Source organism: Mytilus trossulus, chromosome 3 (assembly GCF_036588685.1).
Source record: "Mytilus trossulus isolate FHL-02 chromosome 3, PNRI_Mtr1.1.1.hap1, whole genome shotgun sequence".
NCBI classification, from domain to species: domain Eukaryota; kingdom Metazoa; phylum Mollusca; class Bivalvia; order Mytilida; family Mytilidae; genus Mytilus; species Mytilus trossulus.
In genome coordinates, this window is record NC_086375.1 from 62,134,235 (window position 1) to 62,161,332 (window position 27,098).

Here is a 27,098-nt window from a genome sequence, read left to right on the forward strand (position 1 = left end):
AACAAAACAAAAAAAAGCAAAGATCAACCAACTATAAGTACTAATAAACAGGATCCTTACTTGGGACAGGCACACAAAGAATGATGTAGGGTTAGTTGTGTTTGTAAATCAGACCATTGTTTATTGCTTTTGAATTAGTTCACAATTTGTCATGACTGGGCCCTGTATAACTTACTGTATAGATCTGTATACGGTAAGGTTTTTGCCCATTATCAAAGGTTGTGATGAAGCGTCATAAAGTTATTTACATTGTGGTAATTAGGTCTCTAATAGATTTCTGTCTCATTGGCAATTTTAAATAATCTCACTTTTTATAGTGTGTGTGTGCTTAACCCTTCTGTCAAATGTGAATGTTAATAGCATTAGGCTAGAAAAAAAACTCTAAAAAATGTAAAAGGCCTGACTCATCAGATCGACAATAAGCACGTTACAAAACTTAATAAAACTTTTTTAAGAATGCACTGTACTGTATTTAACGAAATCACTTTTTGTAATACCTTTCATTGTTGTATACATGTACATGTAACCTATTTCAGTACATTGACCTACCGCATAATCTACGTGTTAATAAATGTAAATACTCTGTAAAATTTAAACAGCCTTCTTCAATAAACTTGTAAACATATGAAGTACACTCATACCAGTAGGACTAGGATCTATCTGTCATATCTTATGTGCACAACAATCAATTATGGATATGTCGGATTCTCATGAGTATATGTTTAAGGATGCTAATCGCAGCCATGCTAACAGAAAGATCTGGATATGTGGTGCTGTGGCAATCATTGTAGGGTTTGTCATAGGCATATTAATTGGACGATTTGCAACATGTCCAGAGGAGAATGAGGCTCCAAAACTGGACGGCACATTTCTACCGGGTGTGTCAGATTCTATCATAAAAGATGGTGATCCCAAAATAAGTGAGGAGATAATAAATGGCATTCGAGCAGACAATATCAGAGAATACCTAAGGTAGGTTTCTCCTACATTAAACAAAGCATTAGTTCATTCTGATTACAAAAAGGAAACAAAACCCATAGTTAATCTAACAGCATATTTCCAAATGTTACCTTTTAATCGAAGTAAAGTGGTCAATGGTAAACAAGTCCAACTTTGAGTAACATTTGATTTTTAAATATTATTTGAAAATATACATTTTTTTTTTTTTATTTTTATACTTAAAGATGATACTCTTTTATTGTTAAACTATAAACGCATTATTGAATCAGTTTTGTTTTTATGCATGGTTGATATGAATAACAGTTCGCGCGTAAAATCCAATTTTATAATTTATTTTCAACAGATTGGTCGACTTTACAATCAGTCAAAATAAGACAGATCAAGAACATTTCTCTCAATTGCCATTTCGACCCTTTTGAAATAAATTTACATTTCGTTTATTTATTTTGATTGAGTAGAAAAAGGAGAGTCTCACTTTTTTATAACACGATTACCTAATTAAGATATAAACATGCCTGTGCATAGTGGAATAAGTAAATCGGAATGTGTTGTATCTTTTCAGTCACATATAAATTTACATGTATTAACCACGAAAACCACAGATACATGTATATGTAAATGTAATGTTAAGGTGTGTAAAAGATAAAATTGTTGGACATTCCGGATAATGATCTAGGGAACTACAATAAAACAATTCAATGGCGTCATAACTGTATATCAAGCTTTCTTCCTAGTTTCTTGTAAAAAAGAAGATGTGGTATGATTGCCAATGAGACAACTATTCACAAAAGACCAAAATGACACAAACATTAACAACTATAGGTCACCGTACGGCATTCAACAATGAGCAAAGCCCATACCGCATAGTCAGCTATAAAAGGCCACGATAAAACAATTCAAACGAGAAAACTAACGGCCTTATTTATGTAAAAAAATGAAAGAAAAACAAATATGCAACACATAAACAAACGACAACCACTGAATTACAGGCTCCTGACTTAGGACAAGCACATACATCAATAATGTGGCGGGGTTAAACATGTTAGCGGGATCCCAACTCTCCCCTAACCTGGGACAGTGGTATAACAGTACAACATAAGAAACGAACTATAAAAATCAGTTGAAAAAGGCTTAACTCATCAGATAGACAAAAAATAAAAGTAGACGTGGCCGGGTACTTATACATCCCGACACAAAAAGACACAATGAACAGATCTGAGAGTACTCACAGTTATCTGACAGCTAGTTCAAAGCCACTAACAACTAATAAAAAAATCATGCCTCTAAGACTAACATACTTCAGGAAGTCATTAAATGCATTCGTGTATCTTGCTTTACCTCTGCATATTATCAAATTCGGTTGAAATTCAACCCCCTTTTTTCTTTATCATTGGAATCTATAAAATTCCAAAAACCATAAAACCTTGGAGTAAATTAGTTTACACAATCGGGCTAACGCCCTCAGGTATTTGTATCTAATACATAATCATAGCCGTTGACGAATTAACTTATTTAATAAAACTTAGTGACTGAACAAATAGAGAACCCAACTGATAAATATATAAAAGTGAGATCCGAGGTAGGGGTTAAGATGTAATTATCAACATGTAACCATATTATGAGACGCAAAAAAATATATGCAAATAGAAAATAGAAATTAGGAAAAAAAGGAAAATGATGTGATATGATGGCGCATGGGAAAACCATCTTAGAAGAGACCAAACAGCGTAGATCTTTGAAAGTATAGGTCAACGTACGAACCTCAACAATGTACAACACTCATACAGCTTGGTTTAGCTATAAAATTCTTGTAACAAAAAAAGACAAACGAGAAAACATAGTTACATGGAGAAATATGACAAAGATGCTAATGAATATTCTATGGTTTGCGGAATAGATAGAACAATTTAGCACAAGTTTTCAAATCTAAATATGAAGGTTGTGATTCTGTTTTGGGAGTTTTTGTCGTACCTGTTTATGTATAAGAGGCCAAAACGTGGCATACAAGCATTTGTTTTCATTTTTCAGGACATTAATTGTTAAATAATAGTTTAGATTTCTATGAAGTTTTACCACAAGGTTCCATACTTCAAAGAGAAACCATAAACTACTTTGCCACGGGTTTGTTGTGACCTTTGAAAGTCATCGTTGACCTAACGAAAACAAATTTTGGAATATCGCAATGTCGTTACACGTTGCTAATTTAAGCCATCACATATTCATATCACATTTCGTTCAATGTGATACGAGAAAATGTACGGGAAATAAAATAGACCTGAACTGTAATACCCTCATTTATTATTATAATTAAGCTAAATAACTCGCGTTGTTATCGTTTATGTTTGCTATATCAGGTACTCCCTTAATTGTTAGAATAAGAATACGATTTTATTAGTTTAAAGATACATACAAAAGTTATGAACCGTATGAATTAATTCAAAAGTTATAAACTGTATGGATTTATTCAAAAGTTATGAACTGTATGAATTAATTCAAAAGTTATGAACTGTATGAATTTATTCAAAAGTTATGAACTGTATGAATTGATTCAAAAGTTATAAACTGTATGAATTGATTCAAAAGTTATGAACTGTATGAATTGATTCAAAAGTTATGAACTGTATGAATTAATTCAAAAGTTATGAACTGTATGAATTGATTCAAAAGTTATGAACTGTATGCATTGATTCAAAAGTTGTGAAATGTATGAATTGATTCAAAAGTTATGAACTGTATGAATTGATTCAAAAGTTATAAACTGTTTGAATTGATTCAAAAGTTATGAACTGTATGAGTATGAATTGATTCAAAAGTTATGAACTGTATGCATTGATTCAAAAGAAATGAACTGTATAAATTGATTCAAAAGTTATAACCTGTACGAATTGATTCAAAAGTTATGAACTGTTTGAATTGATTCAAAGAACTGTATGACTTGATTCAAAAGTTATGAACTGTATGAATTTATTCAAAGGTTATGAACTGTATGAATTGATTTAAAGTTATGAACTGTATGAATTGATTCAAAAGTTATGAACTGTATGAATTGATTCAAAGGTTATGAACTGTATGAATTGATTCAAAAGTTATGAACTGTATGAATTGTTTTAAAGGCTATGAACTATATGAATTGATTCAAAAGTTATGAACTGTATGAATAGATTCAAAGGTTATGAACTGTATGCATTGTTTCAAAGGTTATGCACTGTATGAATTGATTCAAAAATTATGAACTGTATGAGTATGAATTGATTCAAAGGTTATGAACTGTATGAATAAATTCAAAAGTTTTGAACTGTATGAATTAATTCAAAAGTTATGAACTGTATGAATTGATTCTAAAGTTTTTTACTGTATGAATTGATTCAAAAGTTTCCATCGAACTATTCTAAATTTTCCCACCCATATTTTATTATTCATTTACAAAACTACTTTCAAGTCTGACGGAATTAGTGACTTTTATTGCAGTTGTTAAAATGAGGAATATTTGTTTTATAGAGGGGATATTCGTTTTATAGAGAGGGTATTCGGTTTATCGTCAGCACACACACATTACAGATGTAATAAAGCAATAAATTGTACCGTACGGTGATCTATAGCTGTGTCATTCGGTCTCTTGTGAAGAGTTGTCCTATTAGCAATCATACCATATCTTTTCATTATCATACAATCTCCTATACATTAAACTAAATGTAAATGATTTATGAATTAAACATTAGCTGCTCGGATGCAAACTTAAAGATGCGAACGCCTTATTGCCAGTGAGGTGAATAAATTATATAGATATAAGAATCTGTGGTATTAGTGCCAATGAGACAACTCTCCATCCAAGTCATAATTTGTAAAAGTAAACAATTACAGGTCAAAACAAGACCTTTCACGGAGCTTTGGCTCACACCGAACAGCAAGCTATGAAGGACCCCAAAATATTACTAGTGTAAAAATCATTCAAACGGGATAAAAAAAAAGGAGAGAAACGAGAAATTTTCATGAGATTTACACGATTCTTAAATCATTTGATACAGATGTTCTTTTTTTTTTTTAATGCAAATCATTAAAGCGAAGAAACAAAAATATCGTTACCATGTCGATGATGATGTATAAAAACCAAATGTCATACAGACAGATTACATGTAGCTATGGAGATAATAATTTATTTTATGGTGAATAACCGAATAAAATAGTTGAGCTTCACCAAAGCATGCATCCATCCTAATACAAGTTATAATGCAATGCAAGAAGGGGTTTCTAAATCACTCGAGCTTACCTTTATATATACTCAGGTTGGCGGTCAACTGTGTGATATACAAACTTTCTATTTTATTACCCTCCATGTGCAGATATAATACTTCCTTATTTGTATACGTTGACCCTTTGTCTTGTCTTTTCTACCTAATCGAGAGCAAATAATCAATATCCAATGGAATTTTATACATTAAACAGCAGTTACTGTACTTACTTTTTTTAATATTTGTTTCTAAACAATGAATGTAGTCAATCTACCGTCAGTTTTGCTTCCGGTGTCATAAACTTTTAATACAGGGTGTGACACTGAACTTGGAGATTCCTATATTAAAAACAACATTTGACATGTCCATTGACCTACATGTAGGATTTTAAGCACAAGAGTACCTCATGCATCTGTTTTACCTGTCAATAATTAAATTACATAAATGATTCATAAACTTTAGTTTTGATTGACAGGCAACCGAATCGCTAGTCCTTTATAAATTATATCAAATGTAGACTTATCCCCGGGTTGATACTTACAAGGGCAACAAGACGGTGCCACGTGTAAAGCAGCATCTGCATAACCTCATGAAGCACCTGATATTACCCCCGTTTTTTTGTTGTGTTAGTGTTGCTAAGTCTTTTCATTGGGTTTCCTTGTTGTGTTTTGTGTTTTTGGCCATTTATTAGCTCACCTGGCCCAAAGGGCCAAGTGAGCTTTTCTTATCACTTGGCGTCCGGCGTCGTCCGTCGTCGTCCTGCGTTAACTTTTACAAAAATCTTCTCCTCTGAAACTACTTGGCCACAATCATCATTGGTGTATTTAGTTTTAAAAATGTGTCCGGTGACCCGGCCAACCAACAAAGATGGCCGCCATGGCTAAAAATAGAACATAGGGGTAAAATGCAGTTTTTGGCTTATAACTCAAAAACCGAAGCATTTAGAGAAAATCTGACATGAGGTGAAATTGTTTATCAGGTCAAGATGTATCTGCCCTGAAATTTTCAGATGAATCTGACATTCCCGTGTTAGGTTGCTGCCCCTGAATTGTTAATTTTAAGGAAATTTTGCTGTTTTTGGTTATTATCTTGAATATTATTATAGATAGAGATAAACTGTAAACAGCAATAATGTGCACAAAGAAAGATCTACAAATAAGTCAACATGACCAAAATGGTCAGTTGATCTCTTTAGGAGTTATTGCCCTTTATAGTCAATTTATAACCATTTTTCGTAAATCTTAGTTATCTTTTAGAAAAATCTTCTCCTCTGAATCTACTGGGCCAAATTAAACCAAACTTGGCCATAATCATCATTGGGGTTTCTAGTTTAAAAATGTGTCCGGTAACTCGGCCAACAAACCAAGATGGCTAAAAATAGAACATAGGGGTAAAATGCAGTTTTTGGCTTATAACTCAAAAAACAAAGCATTTAGAGAAAATCTGACATGAGGTAAAATTGTTGATCAGGTGAAGATCTATCTGCCCTGAAATTTTCAGATGAATCGGATAACCGTTTGTTATGTTGCTGCCCCTGAATTGGTAATTTTAAGGAAAGTTGTTTGCAATGATGTACAGCAAAGTAAGAGCTAACAATAAGTCAACATGACCAAAATGGTCAATTAACCCCCTAAGAAGTTATTGCCCTTCATAGTCAATTTTTAACAATTTTCATAAAATGTGTAGATTTTCACTAACATTTCCACAGAAACTACTGTTATAGCTAGAGATAATTGTAAGCAGCAAGAATGGTTAAAAAAAGTAAGATCTACAAACACATCACCATCACCAAAACACAATTTTGTCATGAATCCATCTGTGTCCTTTGTTTAATATTCACATAAACTAAGGTGAGCGACACAGGCTCTTTAGAGCCTCTAGTTTTTATTGCAATGGCGTTGTCATAACGTGATTTATGAGTTTGAACGTCCATTTGGTACCTTTCCATTCTTTTATTTAAATGGGATTGCAAACAGATATGCAAACAATGATCTGGAGATTCTAGCATCTCTTTAGCTATACCTATTTTAAAGTTTGTTATGTTGTTACACTGTACGTCAATGTCCTAAATCAGAAGGAACACGAGTACATTTTAATATAGGAAACGTGAATGTATCTGATACCTGGTGTTGAGAACCCTGTCCAGCCGGCCATCGCCCACTTTCCTATCTTGTCTCACGATTCTTATTTTTGAAACAAATTTATAGCTTCATTGTTTATTTTAATATAAATGAAGTGATGTTCTTCATTCAGTATTGGTCATATTTCAAATTTCCGATTACATGACTTGACTTTCAAGTTCAATCATGGAAACATTAAAATTCTTCGTATGGCCATTCTATTGTATACAAATAAATCCCTGGTATATTACCTGTGAGCTCATTGCATACTTGAATTTTCATACATAGGCAAAATATACACTACTATATGTGTGAACAGGCTTACTATTCCATGGTTTAGAAATATGCCAAAATATTTGTGAAACCAGGCAAGATGGAACATCTTACGTTTGAAAATATGACGTAGATAGTAAATAAACATATATTGATACTTACATTATCTACTTTATTGTTTAAAAGTTAAGTTTCGAACAGTTATAGAACAATATGTTGAATTAAACTTTCCAAAGAAAAAAAGATATTCAATCAAAAAGATTCATGTTATAACAATTTACTACCAAAATAGAATATATTGTAACATACGCATTACTGTATATTTATATCTATATATCTATGATTAAAATCCCAAAGGATTTTAATTTGTCCCATGGGATTTTGAAAATCCCATAGGATGATTTTTTTTGGTTCCATGGAACAACAAATATCCTATGGGACTACAATTATCCCATGGGACCAAAATAAATCCCATGGGATAAAGGTCGATCCCATGGGATTTTCCCCTGTCCCATGGGATATTGAAAATCCCATGTTTTTATAAATCAAATAGCAAAACAAATATAATAGTTACAGTAGAAAACAAATTAAATTATTGAATCCCATGTAATTCCGCACATTTTGGTTATATTCATGACATTGTAGCTCTTATTTGAATCGGCGGCGGATTTGCAAATGAGTGTTTTGCAAATTAAAAGTGTACAGTGTTAATACTGTTTCCTCCACTGTCATTTCAGAGACCTATCAGCAAATCCTCACCTTGCTGGAACTCCTGCCGACTGGGAACAAGCCAACAATTTACGCAATTTTTGGACAGACAATGGGTTGGACGAGGTATTTATCAGTGAATATGACGTGTTGTTGTCATATCCTAATACAACAGATGAAGATAATATGAACCAGATACAGATCGTCGACAACAGCACAGGCAACATCATCTACAAATCACCATTGTACGAGGATATATTAGATGAATCAGAGAACAAGTCCAATGTTGTTCCCCCTTTTAATGCTTTCTCTAAACCAGGAACGGTTGAATCGGTAAGAATTACCAATTGATAAATCACTGTTTTTTTCAATGTCAATATCTACATATGTGCATGTTTTTATTAGCTTTAACGTATTTGTACACATTTAGTGGTGTTGTGTCATATAGAAGTACACACAAGCACCATTGAGAGTTAAGAAAACAATACATTTTCAAAGGGTAAAGATCAAATTAAATAAAATTTTAAAATTACGTTAATACTTCAGCTAATTTTATCAAAACCATTGAAATGTCAAACATAATCTAGGTTCGTCTCTTATTGGTATAGTGTAATAGTTGACTGAAGACAGATTTGGTACATTTTGAAAGGTTTTATTTTCTGTTTCCTTCGGCTTTGTTATTACTATTGAGTTCTACTGTTTTCAGTCGAGTACCACTTGTTATTCTCTTGTAGATGCAATGCACGCTTGGTATCTTTGATGAATTTCATGACATTAGTGATATAAGTTTTGGTTGTATTCTTAACAACAAGACTTGTTCCCCTAGTAGATACCCTACAGTATCACATACGTTCATCTCATCTATTTGGAGTAGTTTGTTTTACTTGATGTTAAGTTTTATTGGCAGTGTTACGTGTTCTGTTGTGGTTATTTTCCGTATTTTGTTCTGACCATGTTGATAACGCTGTATATTTTCGATTTCTTTGACTTTTTTTCTTCTTTTTTTTTGGCCCGTTGATATATTTTTACTCCTTTTGTGTATATGATTGATGAGTACAATTGGTATACGACGATGAAGCAGACATACAATGACACACAAACCAACAAATATTTAGGGTTCAACTTTGATTGTTTAATTATACATTTTTAAATACGAATTCCAGGTTACAGATTCCGATATATGTTTGAAAAGAGACAACATGTGTTATGTGTCTATCTAGGGAAAACTGTTAAATTTTAGCCTAGTTTCTAATTTCTAATTTTATTTCACACTTACACAAATTAGTGAAAGTACTAGTAAAAGATTCATGAAAATCATTCAACGTGCACGCTTTATTAACAAATTAGTTACTTTTGAATAATGTGGATCCATTTATTTTCTTGGTATCAATTTAAGTGGATTGAAGACCATTTGCATTATTGAGGACATTTGATTTTGTTGTTTTGCCAATCACTACATATATTAAGCCTTTTCTATATAAATGGGTTTATTGGTAATAAGGTGTGTATGGCAATCTTATTTGTAACGGGACTGAAGAATTATTAAGATGGAGTTTTTATAATACATACCATAAGGATGCAAAAGTTTGAAAATGTGTTATGCTTCATGGAAAATTTGAAATTGTGGTCACCTGTATCCACGAAACCAACGAAAAATAATGAATCCACATGATCTTGAATATTATGACTGTATGGATTCGAAATACAAATAATATAGTTTTTTTCCAGAATCAGCTGATTTATGTTAACTATGGAAGAGTTGAGGATTATATACATTTAGACAGTTTGAACATAAATGTATCCGGGAAGATAGTAATTGCAAGATATGGGAAGATATTTCGAGGAGATAAAGTAAGAACTATTGTAACGTATATTGCATCTGATGACAGTGTCAACAAAAAGTATATGGAGAAAAGGGTCACTGAAACAACAACCCAAAAATGCACTCCCGAAATTATTTACGTTTGAAATTTATTTCTTAGTTTGCATTCATAACAAGTGAAATTTTGTGAATTAAAACCCAAAAATTACAAGAGGTTAACAAATTGAAGATAGGATATATATTAACCTATTAGTGCGTTTTCTTAATAGGTAAAATTCTGGGTATGAAGGTTAGAAATGAGTCTGACGTTTTTAAGCATAACATTTTCAAACATATTTGAAAATAGTACCTCAAAGGATCAGCTTGTTTGTATTGTTAAATCATACGAGAAGCTACTCGCACATTTACCTGGAATATTTAAAAGCCTTATCGAATCATAATTCCTTTGTGAATCGTGCAGTTCAAGGAAGAGGATATTTTATTTTATATATTTTCTTATTATATTGTAGGCAAATTTAGCGTATGTGCATGGAGCCATAGGAATAATACTATACTCGGATCCAGCGGATTATGCTATGGGACAAACTGATAGTTCACAAGTATATCCTCATGATTGGTGGCTCCCGGCCTCAGGCGCACAGCGCGGGACCATATTTTTAGGGTCTGGAGATCCTTTAACGCCTGGGTATCCTGCAACAGGTACCGTCTTACTTTGCAGTCAGAAGTTAAATTGTGTTTCATCACCTCCAAACTCTTGCTCTATTTTTCATATAAAACACTTCTTAGGTTATTCATTGTCTGATTTTAATGAAATGTTTACCAATAACAGATATTATTGCAGTCTTTTATCTATATTTTTAAATTCTAAGGCTTTTCGTTTAATTCACACCATTAAAATAATCACCGTTTTAAGACATGTCTGAATTTCTGCACGAAAAAATAATATGAGTATAAAGCATCTATCGGTATATGGAACAATGACACTTCATTTCAATGCTTGTATTTATTACTGATTATATTTTAGCAACGACATACAAAAAAAATTGTTCATAACAATCATAAAAGGTAAACATTTAGCAGATCAAGACGAAATGAGGTTAAGATTATAACAATTAAAAAGACAAGTGTTTTCATATGAAATATACAGCATACTTTCTATTGATAAAACACTTTTATCCACCAAATGTACCACCAGCCTAGTAGCTGATAATTCGGAACTGGCATGAAAATACGGATAATAATTTATTTAAATTTGTTGTTATACAAAATTATTTTAATTAAGGAATGTATCTCCCTCCTGCATAACTCTTATTCCTTGTTCGGTATGGCGTTACTTTTTTTATGGTTTTATCAGCCAGCCAACATTTGGATTAAGTTTCTGGCTTTCAAACATTTTGTCCTCGAGTGTCCCTTAAGAGATAGTAATAGTCTAAATGGGCATCTGCTGTAGTCAGATGGGTATGGTTAAGGTTATCTGTACCATGGTAGTCAATACTTCAATATTTGTATTATATTGAATTGTTCATATCTAGAAGAGTTTGCGTATGAGTATATATTTCTCTGTTGATACGATAGTCCAGAGCGTGGATTCTTTATCAGCATTTCCTTGATAGATGGTTGTTGCTTACAATGATAAAATTGAGAATGGAAATGGGGAATGTGTCAAAAAGATAACAACCCGACCATAGAAAAAACAACGGCAGAAGGTCACATATATACTAGTTTAATGATAATGAACACCATACTAGTTTCCAAATTGCACACAAGAAACTAAAATTAAAATAATACAAAACTAACAAATGCCAGATGCTCCTGACTTGGGACAGGCGCAAAAATGCGGCGGGGTTAAACATGTTTGTGAGATCTCAACCTCTAGCCAATGCAGAAAAGTAAACGCATAACAATACGCACATTAAAATTCAGTTCAAGAGAAGCTTTTAAACAAGCATTGTACTTATATGAGCAACCCGACGGATGCAAAATATGATCTACTGATACTTCCGGAGCACGTGAGAATACCCACGACCTTTTTTTTGCGTATTCGTGTTGATCAGTCTTTAGTATTCTTTGTGGGTTTTGTATATAGTTGGTAGTATTTTAGTCATTTTATTAATTTTATTTATGTAATTGATTTTTTTATTGTGTTTGTTTTTATTCTATCGTGCGTTTTGATCATGTATCTCAAAATTTGTTCTTTCGTTGATACACCTTATCGCTAATCCCGGCTGACCCGGCCGCTTGAACTTTTGATCACTTTTCCATTGTGGCGTCAGCTATTTTGTTTTATGACGTCAACATTTTACGGGAACCTGTGTGATATCCAGTAATGGCGGACATTAACGATAAGGTGTATTAGAATAGAGGGAGCAAAGTACACATATTTTAAAAATATGACGTCATTATTCCATTTATGATTTCATTCGATGTAACTATCTTTTTATATGGGATTTTTTAGAAGGGTGTTGAGATCAATTGGGATTTTTTTGTTAGATTTTTGTTGAGTTTACCCTGTCACTTTTATTTCAATTGAAGTCACTATATCAAACAACTATTAAATGTTACTTCAAACATAGCTGTGTATTTTATGTTAATGGAATTATTTTCATACATTCTTGTACATATTTTATTTTACGGTCAAGCAACAGTAAATTATGCGTTCTCACAGATTTATGGAAGATTTTGTTTGTTTGAAACGTAAATTAATAATCTGTCACATCTATATATAAACAGTTTTAAAATTATCTGTCAATCTATGTTCTTCTAAACCCAATTTATAGATTTTTCGTTGAAATCATTTTTTCTTTCTTCAGTCATTTGAATATAAATTGCAACAGTATACGGGCATTGGTAAGGAAAAACATATGGTTGCTTGCTTATTAAACGTGCATTTTATAGAACATTTTGTACTTTTTCTATTTTAGTTATAGCCTCAACATTCCGAAATTATGTACAAAATCTTGTAAAAAATCATTGACATCATTTGTTCTTTGTTCAAACTTGAGAGCATTCAAACATTTTGAGTCTCTGCTTGACATATATTCATATAATCTTTTCGAAAAAAGAATATGTTATCGACACCAACGCTGATGACTTATTTTGGTCGAGTAGTCAATGCTTCGTCTCCACTCTTTTCTTTCTCTCTCTTTCTGTCCCAATTTATTCGACTCGTTTAATCACAAAATTATAAGCATCTTAAATTATTTTTTACTGTTAAATAACATAATCCATGGTTCAGACCAATGAAATACATTGTATGTCAGGCAGTTCTAGGGATGGTAATAATTTTAATATCCCCAAAAAAATGCCAAAGTTTTTCCTGAAGAAATGAAGCTGTTTATACAAATATTCAATTTTTTTCTACCCTAAAAAAAAATGTTTGACACCCTTCAATATACGTTTTTTATATAACTTTATCAGAAACTGCATACCGTCTAGAAGAGGATGAACCAGAAGCTGGCTTACCAAAGATTATAACACACCCTGTTGGGTATGGCGTCGCTGAAAAAATACTGCAGTAAGTTCGACCTTTGTGTTAATATACTTATTCTGTTTTAACTATACCATTTGAAGTTATATAACGTTCATCAAAATACTAATTATTTAATACAATTTTTAAAAAAACCGCCTAATCAAAAATATGCATTTGTCCTATTACACAACGTGGGTAGTCACTAAGGACGAACGAAGTACTTCCTTTTTCATGGATATATTCCCACACCATGATATCAATCGATGTATTTTGAAGTAGCATTCATAAATCAACGTAATAAAAGCAATATAGTAAAGATGCCAAGAGTATATAAATCAAGACACAAAACTATGAGAGAATAAACGGTCATTAGAATATTGTAGTTGACGTGTTTAAAATGTGAAAATGGCGAAAAATCAATAAACAACGAATGACAGGCAATAAAGTAGAAATAAAACGTGCGTTTCATCTACATCTAGCACATCAGTGACTCTCAAAACTGGAAAATTAAAAAAAAATAAAGCCAAAGACGACTAGACAACCTATGCTTGTAGTAGAAAACTCTACAACTTCGTACTTTGAAAACTGTATCTGCTTAAACTATATTTTTTTCAAAACTAATGCATCGAAAAATAATAGCCATATTCAAAACGTACACGCCGTGGTTTATTTTTTACATAAAAACACAATCGTATGATTTGAATGAATGATAGATATTACAATTTGATTTCAGACAGATGACTGGTAATAACGTTCTATCTGAGTGGGAAGGTAAGGTACCAAACGTCACTTATAGATATGGTGGACAGTTGACCAATCCAACATGGTAATAATTTCGATAGTATCATTTCTTATGTTTTAATTTTGTATTAACAGAGATTCGTCGTTTTGATATGTTCTTAAAACTTAATTATTCTAAATAAGTATGCTATGACCTTCGTCTGAAATCAGACGTGTCTAGGTATAGAATAAGAAAGAAGGGCAACCAAAAATGTCATGATGAAGAAAAAGAGAAATAGAAAAAACGATGAACTGAAAATAATCCAAATCAACAAAACACTACACATAACAAAGATAAAGAAACATGAACCGTGACCAAAGGATCAACTGTTGCCGCATTGTCTATCGATTTTGACGTAATATTTGTAAAACATTCATACCAAAAACGATCGTGTAACAACAATATAAATTGTGTCATATGCGTTCAGAGTTTGGCGTCATCCAACACATGTGTTTGATTTATCGAATTATCGTCCCAAAATATTTTATTTTGGTAAAACAGTGGCGTGACAATAATTAACCGATATGCAAATCCCGTGAACCGATAGGGTATCCAAACTAAATCCAAGGAAATTACACCAAACTCTAAAAATAGTGAAACCGAGTTCGTCGACAGGAACATGATAAATAAAGGCAACAGTAGTATACCGATGTTCAAAACTCAAAAATCCATAGAAAAAAAACAAATCCGGATCACAAAACAAAACCGAGGGAAACGCATTTAATATAAGAGAAAGACCACACAGTATTAAAATGTAACACACACAGAAACAAACTAAGCATTAGACAAAATCCGATGAGAATAACAAATATAACATGATAACTCTGAACACAAATGTAAGATCATCAAAACCCTCACTTGTAATATTAAAGTCGTATAAATGCCGCACTTTGTTGGCATTACCTAAAGTATAATGCTACCCACATTAAAATGTGACTGCATGTTATAGCATCGACATGATAGAAGAATAACAATACAAAAATAAAACAAAATCTTGCAGATTTTTCCATATGAACCAATGAATTAATACATTTTTTCTGAGGTTATCCTTTATAATCTTTTTTCAGGAAAGTGAAAATGAGGATTTCAACAGCAAATAAAAGAGTCAAAACTTACAATGTTATAGGAATAATTAGAGGAGCGATTGAACCAGGTATACACGTTTTTCATCAGATTATTTTTAAATTTGTACTCCATATACTTGATTTCATTGTTTTATACATATATATTGTACCTTGTTTTTATAAAACTGGTTTATACATTTTCCCCATGTCTTATTCCCCCCATATGCTATTTACAAATTGTGTGTGTATTATAAGACAGGTACGTACTTATGGGTAACCACAGAGACGCTTGGGTGTTTGGAGCAATAGACCCTTCCAGTGGTACAGCTGTAATGAAGGAGGTTTCACGTGTCATGGGACAACTAGTAAAAAATAGTAAGTCAGTTTTTGATATTATCTGCAATAGTTTTTGTCTAAACTTACTCTGTTTGAGGCAATTACAATATTGTTTTGTCTAATTTTACCATTCATTAGATACGAAATTCCATAACGAAACAAAAATGTAGCGTTTGAACTTCAGTTCTATTTTTCCTTTTTTTTATACACTGTAAGCTACTTTTACCAGATTTCAACATGGAGTAACAAAATATATATTTATGAATGGTTGTTACAGTTATTTTTTCTTAACTTAAATAATCCGTTAAGACTGTGATATTTTCCTACTTTTTTGTAATAAAATTAATATATATTGCTTTCAGAAAAATGGCGACCACGTCGATCAATAATATTTTGTAGCTGGGGAGCAGAAGAATATGGTTTAGTTGGTTCTGTTGAATGGGTTGAGGTATATAAGATTAACTGTTATCTTTATTTATTTTATGGCGTGTTGTTTTCTCAGAGTACTAGTCATGTGACCAAAAGAAACACTGAGACAAATTAACATGCGCCACTAGATCTTCTGGACAGATGAAAAGAACAACAGAGAAAAAAAGCAGACAACACCAAGGCTGGACGTTGCAAAAAGTAAAGACAAAAAGGATGAATATTAGGAGACGAGATAAACATCAAAACTACAACCATCCGACGAAACCGTGAAATAGTAAACATACATCCAGTTCTTTTAACAATAGCCGAATATACAATATGTCAATAAAGCTCTTAATCTTCCAGAGACTAAACAGTTGCGAATTCATTTGATGGAAATAATCAAAGATATGCTATCAAAACAGAATTCGGTAAAATATTTATCTTGAGATAACTACAAAACATCACAAATATCCAACAAAATCATAGAATGAACATTTATGCTTTAAACTTAATGAAATTAACGGTACCAATTTTCTCGCACTTAACTGTTCTGATTATTTGGTTTTAATTTTCTCACATATATAGAAAGATTAGGACCTACGGCTCGAACTTTTCTACATATGAGGTTTTATTTACTTTAACGTTACTTTAATATACTTTAAATTATGTTATATCTGATTTATTTTGGTGTTTATTTCAGCAATATATAAAAAATCTAGCGGAGAGATCACTTGCTTATCTCAATGTTGATTTAGCTTTGCAAGGTATGCGCTTAGAAGGCCAGTAGCATTTCAATTTAAAGACGTTGATTGTGTATGATTTGATGGTGCTTAATATTAAGATTGAAATACAAATATGAATCAATCCTTTATAGAAAGCGTTAAAAAAAAAGGATAAAGTCACGTAAATGTATGATATTTACCTTTCCAGTCATTTGTGAACATGCAATGGTCTATACCTCTAAATTTGATTTATTTATTATTTTGAAACATCGCCGTTTACGTTTTCAAACTGTTAAAAATTAATTGGAAGATACAAAGACCTTGTTATAAATATTCCGCATAATTTATAATGATTACTTCATAATAAGTACACGATGGTCTTGACATTTAGATTATGGGTAAGGACGTTGTTTAACATCTTATTAACATTAATAGTATTCTTTGATTTGTCTTTTTGAATATTATTTTTACTGTTCCTATTACTTTTTAAGATAATCATTTAACGTGTCTCTGTACCTGTATATCCCGTCCTGGTGATATTGTGTTATTGTGTTATGGTAAAGTTTTGTAACTGTCTTTTATTTTTGCTGAGTTGCATTCTCTATATGCCTTTTTTGTGTTTTCTTTGTTACATATTTGTTTGTTTTATAGTGATCAAGATAATAACACAACGTTGACATTTATACCCCTATTATGACATTTTTACCCATTGCGTCTGTTTGTTTTGTTTACACTCCGTTGTCCAAAAAAAATATTATGCGACTGTCATACAAGTGAGAGGTTTATATAGCTGTAAAACCAGGTTTAATCCAATTTTTTCTACGTCAGAGAATTCCTGTTCCTAGTCATGAATATGAGCTTTTGATTTTGCCATTTGATAAGGGACTTTCCGGTTCGTATTTGATACGTCTCTGATCAAATTATAAAACTAACAACCCAAGCACTATAAACGGTAAAATGAAATCGACAATGAAGATGCATGGCATATAATTATGTACACTGGACGCGTGTTTTGTCCAAAAAAGACATACAAGTGTCAATAGTAGTTATAGACTAAATCAAGTATGAAGTTCAAGAGCAATGCGAACCCAAATTTAAAATTGATATATTCCACTAGTTTCTAGCAACTAAACACGTTGTATTCAATACAGGAAACTTTTCTCTGAGGGCGCTGGCGACTCCACTATTGTATGATGTCGTTTTCTCAGCTACCAAAAAGGTACTTATAATTCAGAAATAAATTCGGAGATGGTAACTAAAACTTCTTGGATAGCTTGAACTTTCTTTCTTTATTTTATATCAATATTTTGCTTAAGGAAGGCAGTTAAAAAACGCACAAAAGATAGATCTACCAGGCTAATTATTTGGTACACGATTCGAGTGTTTCGGTTGCATGTTTAAGAATCTAAATCATTTGAAAAAAGATTTGGATTATTTCATGTATTAGTATATGAACTAAAATGTATTTAATTTGGATAGTTTCTGAATATTTTTATTTATTCGATTTACTAACATGCATGAATTATTATGAATGAGATAGTGTCTGAAATCTGAATGTCTTAGAAATATAATCCCTGATATCTTTGTATTACAATTTTATAATATCGGGTTACATATATAAGATATATTATTGTTAATTTTTTAATATGATTGTATTTACTTTAAACCAGGTCCCTAATCCAGACTCCACTGAAATGCATAAAACTGTGTATGATAAATGGAAGGCTTCTTTTCCAAAGGATATCAATGACCCTAATAGTGTTCCTGAGTAAGTTTACAATACTCAATTGATAAATAATTTCTTCACTATAAAAAAAAATTATGCAACATTTGGTTGATTTTACAGTTTGCAATAGCATTACGTGTTCTATATAATAAGGATGTTCTTATCCCGTGCATAAAAAAAACAATGCCGTATTTGTCAAAACCTTTTCAACTTTTGATCTTCAGTGCTGTACAACTTTGTACCTTTTTCACGTTCGATCTTTTATATCTAGGCTTTATGTATTCAGGTTTAGTTTTCTGTAATTAGTTAATACTTCAGTTTCTTTGTGTATATCTCTTTCATATTTATTTGATAAAATTTACTGTTTGCAATAGCATGAATTGTTCTATATAATAAGAATGTTCTTATCCCGGGCATAAAAACAATGCCGTATTTGGCGAAACCTTTTCAACTTTTGATCTTCAGTGCTGTACAACTTTGTACTTTTTTCACTTTCGATCTTTTATATCTGGGCGTCACTGGTGAGTCTTGTGTGGACAAGGCGCGTTTTTGGCGTATTGAATTTTAAACCTGATGCTTTTTGTTATCTATTAATCATGTTTTTCTTTGTCTAATATGTTCTCCTATTTATTTGTATTGTAGTCCTGTAATATTATGTTGTCATTTCAATGTTATATTTAACTCTGCCATTAAAGTGCGAGGTTTGGCATGCCATAAAACCAGGTTCAACCCACCACTTTTATTCCCCTTTAAAAGTGTCCTGTACCAAGTCAGGAAGATGGTCATTGTTATATTATTGTTCGTTTCTCTGTGTGTTGCATTTTAACGTTGAGTCGTTTGTGTTTTCTCTTATTTTTGAGATATTGAGATAAGACGTGGCACGGTACTTGTCTATCCCAAATTCATGTATTTGGTTTTCATGTTATATTTGTTATTCTCGTGGTGTTTTGTCTGATGCTTGGTCCGTTTCTGTGTGTGTTGCGTTTCGGTGTTGTGTCGTTGTTCTCCTCTTATATTTAATGCGTTTCGCTCGGTTTTGGTTTGTTACCCCGATTTTGTTTTTTGTCCATGGATTTATGAGTTTTGAACAGCGGTATACTACTGTTGCATTTAGATCATAATTTAAACAAGTATATATTTAATTTCTTTTTTAGTGTTTGGGATGTTGGTTCCGGAAGTGATTATGCACCTATGGTACAAATGGTTGGTTTACCAGTATGTGATGTCCGTTATACATTCGATCCTGTAAGTCATTACATTATCCCATTGGTTTACCAGTATGTGATGTCCGTTATACATTCGATCCTGTAAGTCATTACATTATCTCATTGGTTTACCAGTCTGTGATGTCTGTTATACTTTCGATCCTGTAAGTCTTTAGATTATCCCATTGGTTTACCGGTATGTGATGTCTGTTATACTTTCGATCCTGTAAGTCATTTCATTATAGCTCTGGTGTCCGTTATACATTGTATTATCTAAGTATTGATGTACCAAGCTGTGATGCCCGTCAAACATTCTATCACTGTAAGTCATAACAATCTCACATCGATTTACCCAGCTGTAAATTCCGTTAACATTCGATCCCTGCAATAATCACATCGGCAAACCCAGCTGTGATGTCCGTTATACGTTCGATCTTGTAAGTCATTACGTCAAACCTGTTTATCAAGCTGTGATATGCGTTATCTGTTCGATCTTGTGAGTCATTACATCGTCCTATCGATTTACCCAGCGATAATGTCCATGCTATGTTCGATCATGTAAGTTATTTTATTACAAATTACGATTACAAATTTATGTGACGTATTTAATTTTTCTGACGTCAGACACTCAAATCAATCCATGTGTTCTTAGACAGTAGATGTTTTTGTGTCCTGTTAAATTGTTCCTTTTAAAAGTTTTGGATTCTCATAAATTCTATGTATAACTTTTGGACTAGTTTGAATCTCTGTCTATTTCTGTAATTTATTCTTACATACTTTTGATTTTTTAACCCTGTATGCGTACATTGCCTATGTAAATTTTAAAATTGTTTGTATACACATTGAACGACAAATTTATGTGACGTATATAAATTTTCTGACGTCAGACACTCAAATCAATCCATGTGTTCTTAGATAGGTTTTTGTGTCCTGTTAAATTGTTCCTTTTAAAAGTTTTGGATTCTCATAAATTCTATGTATAACTTTTGGACTAGCTCGAATCTCGGTCTATTTCTGTGATTTATTCTTACATACTTTTGATTTTTTAACCCTGTATGCGTTCATTGTCTATGTAAATTTTAAAATTGTTTATAATCCTGGTACTTTTGATAACTATTGTATGCACATTGAACGACAAATTTATGTGACGTATATAATTTTTCTGACGTCAGACACTCAAATCAATCCATGTGTTCGTAGATAGTAGATGTTTTTGTGTCCTGTTAAATTGTTATACGATGATGACTGATGTACCCATATTTTGACTATTTTATTAATTGTGACTGTTTATTTAACGCATCATGTAAATGTAGCGGAATTTGATGAGACTGTTATTAAAGTGAGAGGGTTAGCGCTATAGAACCAGGTTTAATCCACCATTTTCTACATTTAAAAATGCCTGTACCAAGTCAGGAATATGACAGTTCTTGTCCATTCGTTTTTGATGCGTTTTGTTTTTTGATTTTGCCATGTGATTATGGACTTTCCAAATTGATTTTCCTCTGAGTTCAGTATTTTTGTGATTTTACTTTTTATTCCATTTTCTCATCTTAATAAGATATCACAGTTTACTGATGTCATGAATTTTAAATGACAAACTATCATTATCGAACATCTGTCAAGTCAATGTAAACGTGTGGACTACTAGGCTGGTGACACCATTTAGGACGAAGAGTAAACCAGCAATGGCTTTGACTCTGTTGTCGTACAAACTCATTAAAGATACCAGGCGTAGTTGTACGCTGGAAGTGCGTTTCATCTCCATATGACTCATTAGATATTTTCGAATCAAAACAGATGGTAAGCGAAATCAAATACGAAGTTGGAGAACATCACTTCCCTTATGAGAAATTCACGTTGTGGAAATAAGTTGTTCTACTTTACTTAAAGAATATTGCTTGCAAAACCAACCTTGGAATAAAACAAATAAATCAAAATGAGATTCAAACTCAAAAGTCGAAACGAAATAGATAACAACAAACACAACACTTGAAGAACAAATTGACATTAAAACTGAACATAGTGATTCACTTAGGATTTACATAACCCTTACGTATTGTAAAATTTGCCGTCTAATCAAATTACAACTAAACTAAATGTTATCCCGATCTCAAATGTACAATGAAGAACCTTTTCGTAGTACTTAATACTTACACTTCATTGACATTTAGTTAGCTATAAAAACAAATCAAATTAACTATATATATATTAATGTCGATTGTCTTGTCCTTATTTCTGAAATGATGTAGCTTTATTAATTTCCATTTTAGAAAAAATATCCGTTGTCTTCATATCCATTGTACCATTCAAAGTATGAAACATTTAAGGCTGTTGATGAAATCATGGACCGAGGTTTCAAGGTAAGATGCTGTGTTTAAGCAAATAATTGTGTCACTGTGAAGTACAGGTCTTAAGAACATGCAACAGACTATAATATAAAACTATAAATGAAAAGTGTTGTTTGTTAATGTATGCTTTATTTGTTAAACCAACGACGTCAAAGAAAGGAAATAGTTCAAGTTATTAATGATATTCGTATTACAGAACACATTTATTCTTTTATCAGCATCACCAAGCCACAGGACAAGTATGGGCAGAAATGGCAAGAGCATTAGCAGATACAATGGTTATTCCATTAGATGTTGTAAACTTCGCAAACGAACTAATTTCGTTGGTAAATACCCTTGACAACGATTATGGAACAATGTTGCGAAATAACAATATAACTTTTGGTGAGAATTTCTAACTTACAAATTATGTATACAGTGTCCTTTTATCATACAGGGCTTTTTAAATCATATCATTGGAAACAATTTGGAAGCTGTCAGAACTCAGACATGCAATATCATTGTAGCACTTATATATCCAACCTTTTATGAATGTAACCTGATTTTGTTTTTAAGAGTAACAAAGCAAACAAATGAATCACACTAATAACGCTGCTCTTCAACTTCGTACGTACTTGTTCTTGGCATTTTAATCTTTTTTATTGAAGCGTCATTTCAGGGTTTGTGTTAAGCTTGGTAATTATAATGAGTTGATTTGCAACATCAGAATTTTATATGATACAATGAAAGCAATGACGATGTAAATTATATTGAATAATTAAGCTTTAGCAATGAATAACAAAAAAGTGGTAAGGTACAAGCTTCTATTTTTTTCTATTTTAGATGATTTAAAAAAGGTGACAGATAACCTTAAAACAGAGGCAATGGCATTCAACAGCAGAGTAGAAAATGTTGAGAAATATAAGTAAGTCATGATGTATGTTCTCTTGAAGGTTTTATGTATTCAAGATTATCGTACACATTGTTAATTCTAATAGACAATAAAATCCCAATGACATCGTGTATAGATTTTACAACATCGTCTATGGTGGACAGTTATATTGTCAGATCACATTTTGTGAGGAAATTATATTTGATATACGACGGGTCATTTGAACTCACCTGATAAAAATACAACTGTACCAATCGGAATGAATTTTTGCAATGTTTGCAGTTTCAAGATATGGTTTTACTTTGTATCAATGTATCATTTATGAAACTATGAATACTTTTGAAACCCAAACTTTCCATTGAATCCGAACATACACGAACGTGTACAGTAACTGAAATGACCCCAAACCAGACACTGGACGTGTACATATTATTTTTATCAATGAAACTAAAGGTATGAAAGGTTAGAAATGCTACTTATATTTTTAAAAAAATTTCAAAAGAATGAGTAGATAAACTATTTTTAACCGGAGATACAAGTGTTTTTATATGAGACGTTTATAATATTGCCATTAAACAAGTTGTTTTTCGAAAAGAAATGCCGAAATACATTTTTCGCATGGCTAAGCCAGGTAAAATAATTGTTTATATTCGGTCTCATTATAATGAAATTAGTAAAGAAAATCTTTAATTATTAGAATTGAGTCGGTTAATAGTATGAAAATATTTCCGATCTGTCTATTTTTGGACAACATAATATTTCGTCTACCTCTCAACATCTTTTTAAGCACTACAGCCTATCTCATATCATCTTGTTGTATATGATCAGAATGAATTTGCTCTCACATTTAGTAATTTTGACATATTTTATTTCAGTCCACTGGCAGTTCGGCATATAAACGACCAGTTAATTTTGTTTGAAAGATCCTTCTTGGATCCACAAGGTCTTCCTGGACGTCCGTATGCTAGGTAAATTTATATTGTAAATAGTATTTTAGGTTAACTGTTACTTATATTGTGTCGTTGAAAATGATGGACAACTGTTTTCCCATACAATAAGCATGTCTTCCTTTTTAAATTAGCTAGATCGGGGTTGTAAAATAGCTTTTGCAGAAAACAATCGATCCAGCTCCTGAAGAAAATATTAAAAGAGGAATGTAATATATTTGTGAGACGACACAAATGTCTTTTATCCCTTTTATCTTTTTTTCCCTCTAAAACTTAAGCAGATAAACTCATCATAGAAACCAGGATTTAAATTTTTTAATTGCGCCAGACTCGCGCCCTACGTTTACAAAAGACTCATCAGTGACGCTCGAATAAAAAAGGTTTATAAACACGTTATTTATAAATATAACCGTATAAATGATAATTCATGTATACATTTCTCTTTTAAATTAAGAAACAGTTTATTGTAATAAAAGATATTTTGTATTGATGAAACTTCTGACGTCACCTATTGTTTATTATGCATATTGTTTATATTGTTTGTAATATGCCATATGTATACACTGTACATGTACTTGATTATACTGATGAGCCGTAAGGCTCAATTTGAATTTGAATGTCACCACAGTAGTGCCGACTCCTGGGCTGGATAAACCCTACTCAAGCGGCAGTGGCATCGACCCAGTGGTCGTAAATATTCTCATCATTAATACCAGGATTGAAATTTTGTAATTTCACCAGACGCCCGTTTCGTCTATTACAGACTCATTTTAAGTCGCTAGATAACTCAGATTATCGAACCTTTTTTAAGGACGCGTTTCGGAATGCTCATCCACCCGTTCGGGCGTATGAACGGCTATCCGCCCGCTCTTGAAAGCGCTCTCACATGTACAATTGTAATTATTGCCAGATATTTATTAAACTTTTATCAGAGGCTAATATCGCCAATTTCTAGAACAGTTTCGAGAAGAAGTACCGCTCAACTATCTTTAAAAGAGTTACACCCATCAAAAACAGTCATTTCTATCTGGCATGTACAATTCTTGAAAGATTCTGTTTTTCAATCTTATATCAAAGGTTAAAATCAGTAAAATCTTGGATGAGTCCAAAATTAAGTTCCGATCAGCTTTTTTTAAAAGAGTTGTCAGCCTTTTAAATATTAATGATATTGAAAAATTGCATTGTAAGAGCACTTTCGTAATCAATTCTTGACAGACATATATCAGAGGTTTATATTAACGTATTGGAAATTAAAAAAAGAAGAAAATAAATTGGCTTGTAAATATTGATTATAATATATTAAACATTGTAAGCTCTTTTAAGTCTACATTTCTTTACTAAATAATAAAAATTGAAGACTTCCAAACGCTGGGGGAAAAAGTAACTCGACTTAACTCAATGGTCTTCAACTTTGTACTAGTATAACTTTATAACTATTTAGATCTGAGCGTCTCTGATGAATCCTTTGTAGAAGAATCGCGCATTTGGCGTGTTCAATCACCTTTGTTAACTATTAAGGAAGTCCTAAGTCAGGAATCTGATGTACAGTAGTTGTCGTTTGTTTATGTAATATATATACGTGTTTCTCGTTTTGTTTATATAGATTAGACCGTTGGTTTTCCCGTTTGAATGGTTTTACACTAGTAATTTTGGGGCCCTTTTTAGCTTGTTGTTCGGTGTGAGCCAAGGCTCCGTGTTGAAGGCCGTACTTTAACCTATAATGTTTTACGTTTTAAATTGTTACTTGGATGGAGAGTTGTCTCATTGGCACTCACACCACATCTTCCTATATCTAAGTAGATTTATTGTAAAAAAAAATGATTGATTGTTGTGAACATAATATTGATAATTAAAAAAAAATATATGTTCTCTCAAAAAAGTTGCTGCAAGGTTCCACGAATGCAAGATAATGAGACTCTTCTACTGCACTAGACTTCAAATTTATAGTGTTTATTCCAACCGGATGTGCCTGCGTATTTATACATTCCATACAATCAACGGCAGCACATTAGTGTTGAGCACTTTTCATTAATCAGGAATTTCAAGTAGAAATAAATAAGTTATACATACATTGCAATTTATAAGTGGGGGCGATAATTTGGTCCCTCGACACTCTTGCGTTATATCGAAAATGTCCACCCCTTTGTTTGTAGATCAAAAAGCCTTTGTTTCGAATTTATCATTGAAAGGAGCAGTAAAGAACCCGAACTCTATGCGGTCAAATAGTTTTTTTTGTTATCAATAAACCTATGTTTTATATCACCAGGCATGTGCTATTTGCTGAGAGTCAGGTAAACACGTATGCTGGTAGTAGTTTCCCCGGATTGGTGGATTCATTGTTTGAAATCGAAAAAGACCCGGATCAAAAAGGACGATGGAATATTGTTAAGAAACATTTTTCAGTCATTTTATTTACCATAGAATCGGCAACTTCGACTTTAAGAGATGTAACAAAATTTATGCCAGTATTTAATAAAGGTAGTTCGTGATTATTAAGTATTGTGGTTTTATTGTAAGTCATTTTTGTAAAAAAAAATATATAAATATTGATTACTCATTTTAAACAGAATTTGGTTAGATATTAGAAAAAAACAAATGTAAAGTAATTATGCTTTCTAAAACAGGAATATTGTCAAAGCTTATTTAAATGCCATGATTTTATATTTTCGTTGTTTTTAATTATATTTTCTTAGCTTAATCGAATGAAAAATACTTCATTCATAAAATGATGAATGTACTAGATTTTTTCTCGTAAATAAAAATGGAGAAAACGGAAGTATGTATGCGTTATGAAATTATTTGGAATATGTAAAAGTTTATCATTTATTAATGAATTATTTATTACCAGTTTGATTTATGTTAATATCAAAACACATCATATATCTGATAAAACAGTAAGTTTTGTTTAAACGTTTGAAGGCATCATAAGAATAAATATTGAATGGTGTAAAGAGTTTGTAAAGTATATAATACGGTAGATTTCGTGAGAAAGCAGCTTTGAAAAAAATAAGATTTTGGATTACACAATCAATAGTGCCGAGGAATGCATGAAAGGACTTGTGTTGTTAAAGTTTTACTGTTTTGACCAAGTCAGATTTATACCAAA

At 32.0% G+C, this 27,098-nt stretch overlaps 1 protein-coding gene across 1 annotated transcript; it reads left to right on the forward strand.

The window, feature by feature from the left end:
• Positions 1-583: 583 nt before the first annotated feature.
• On the forward strand, positions 584-27,025 carry LOC134712045 (N-acetylated-alpha-linked acidic dipeptidase 2-like). The gene is made up of 18 exons (XM_063573172.1): positions 584-972; positions 8,320-8,623; positions 10,019-10,141; positions 10,622-10,811; positions 13,530-13,626; positions 14,315-14,407; positions 15,430-15,515; positions 15,682-15,801; positions 16,125-16,210; positions 16,874-16,937; positions 18,047-18,114; positions 18,566-18,663; positions 19,776-19,866; positions 22,097-22,186; positions 22,393-22,558; positions 22,997-23,078; positions 23,921-24,013; positions 26,259-27,025. Exons 1-18 carry the CDS (start codon positions 692-694, stop codon positions 26,479-26,481), a joined length of 2,355 nt encoding a protein of 784 aa, XP_063429242.1. The 5' UTR covers positions 584-691; the 3' UTR covers positions 26,482-27,025.
• Positions 27,026-27,098: the final 73 nt, after the last annotated feature.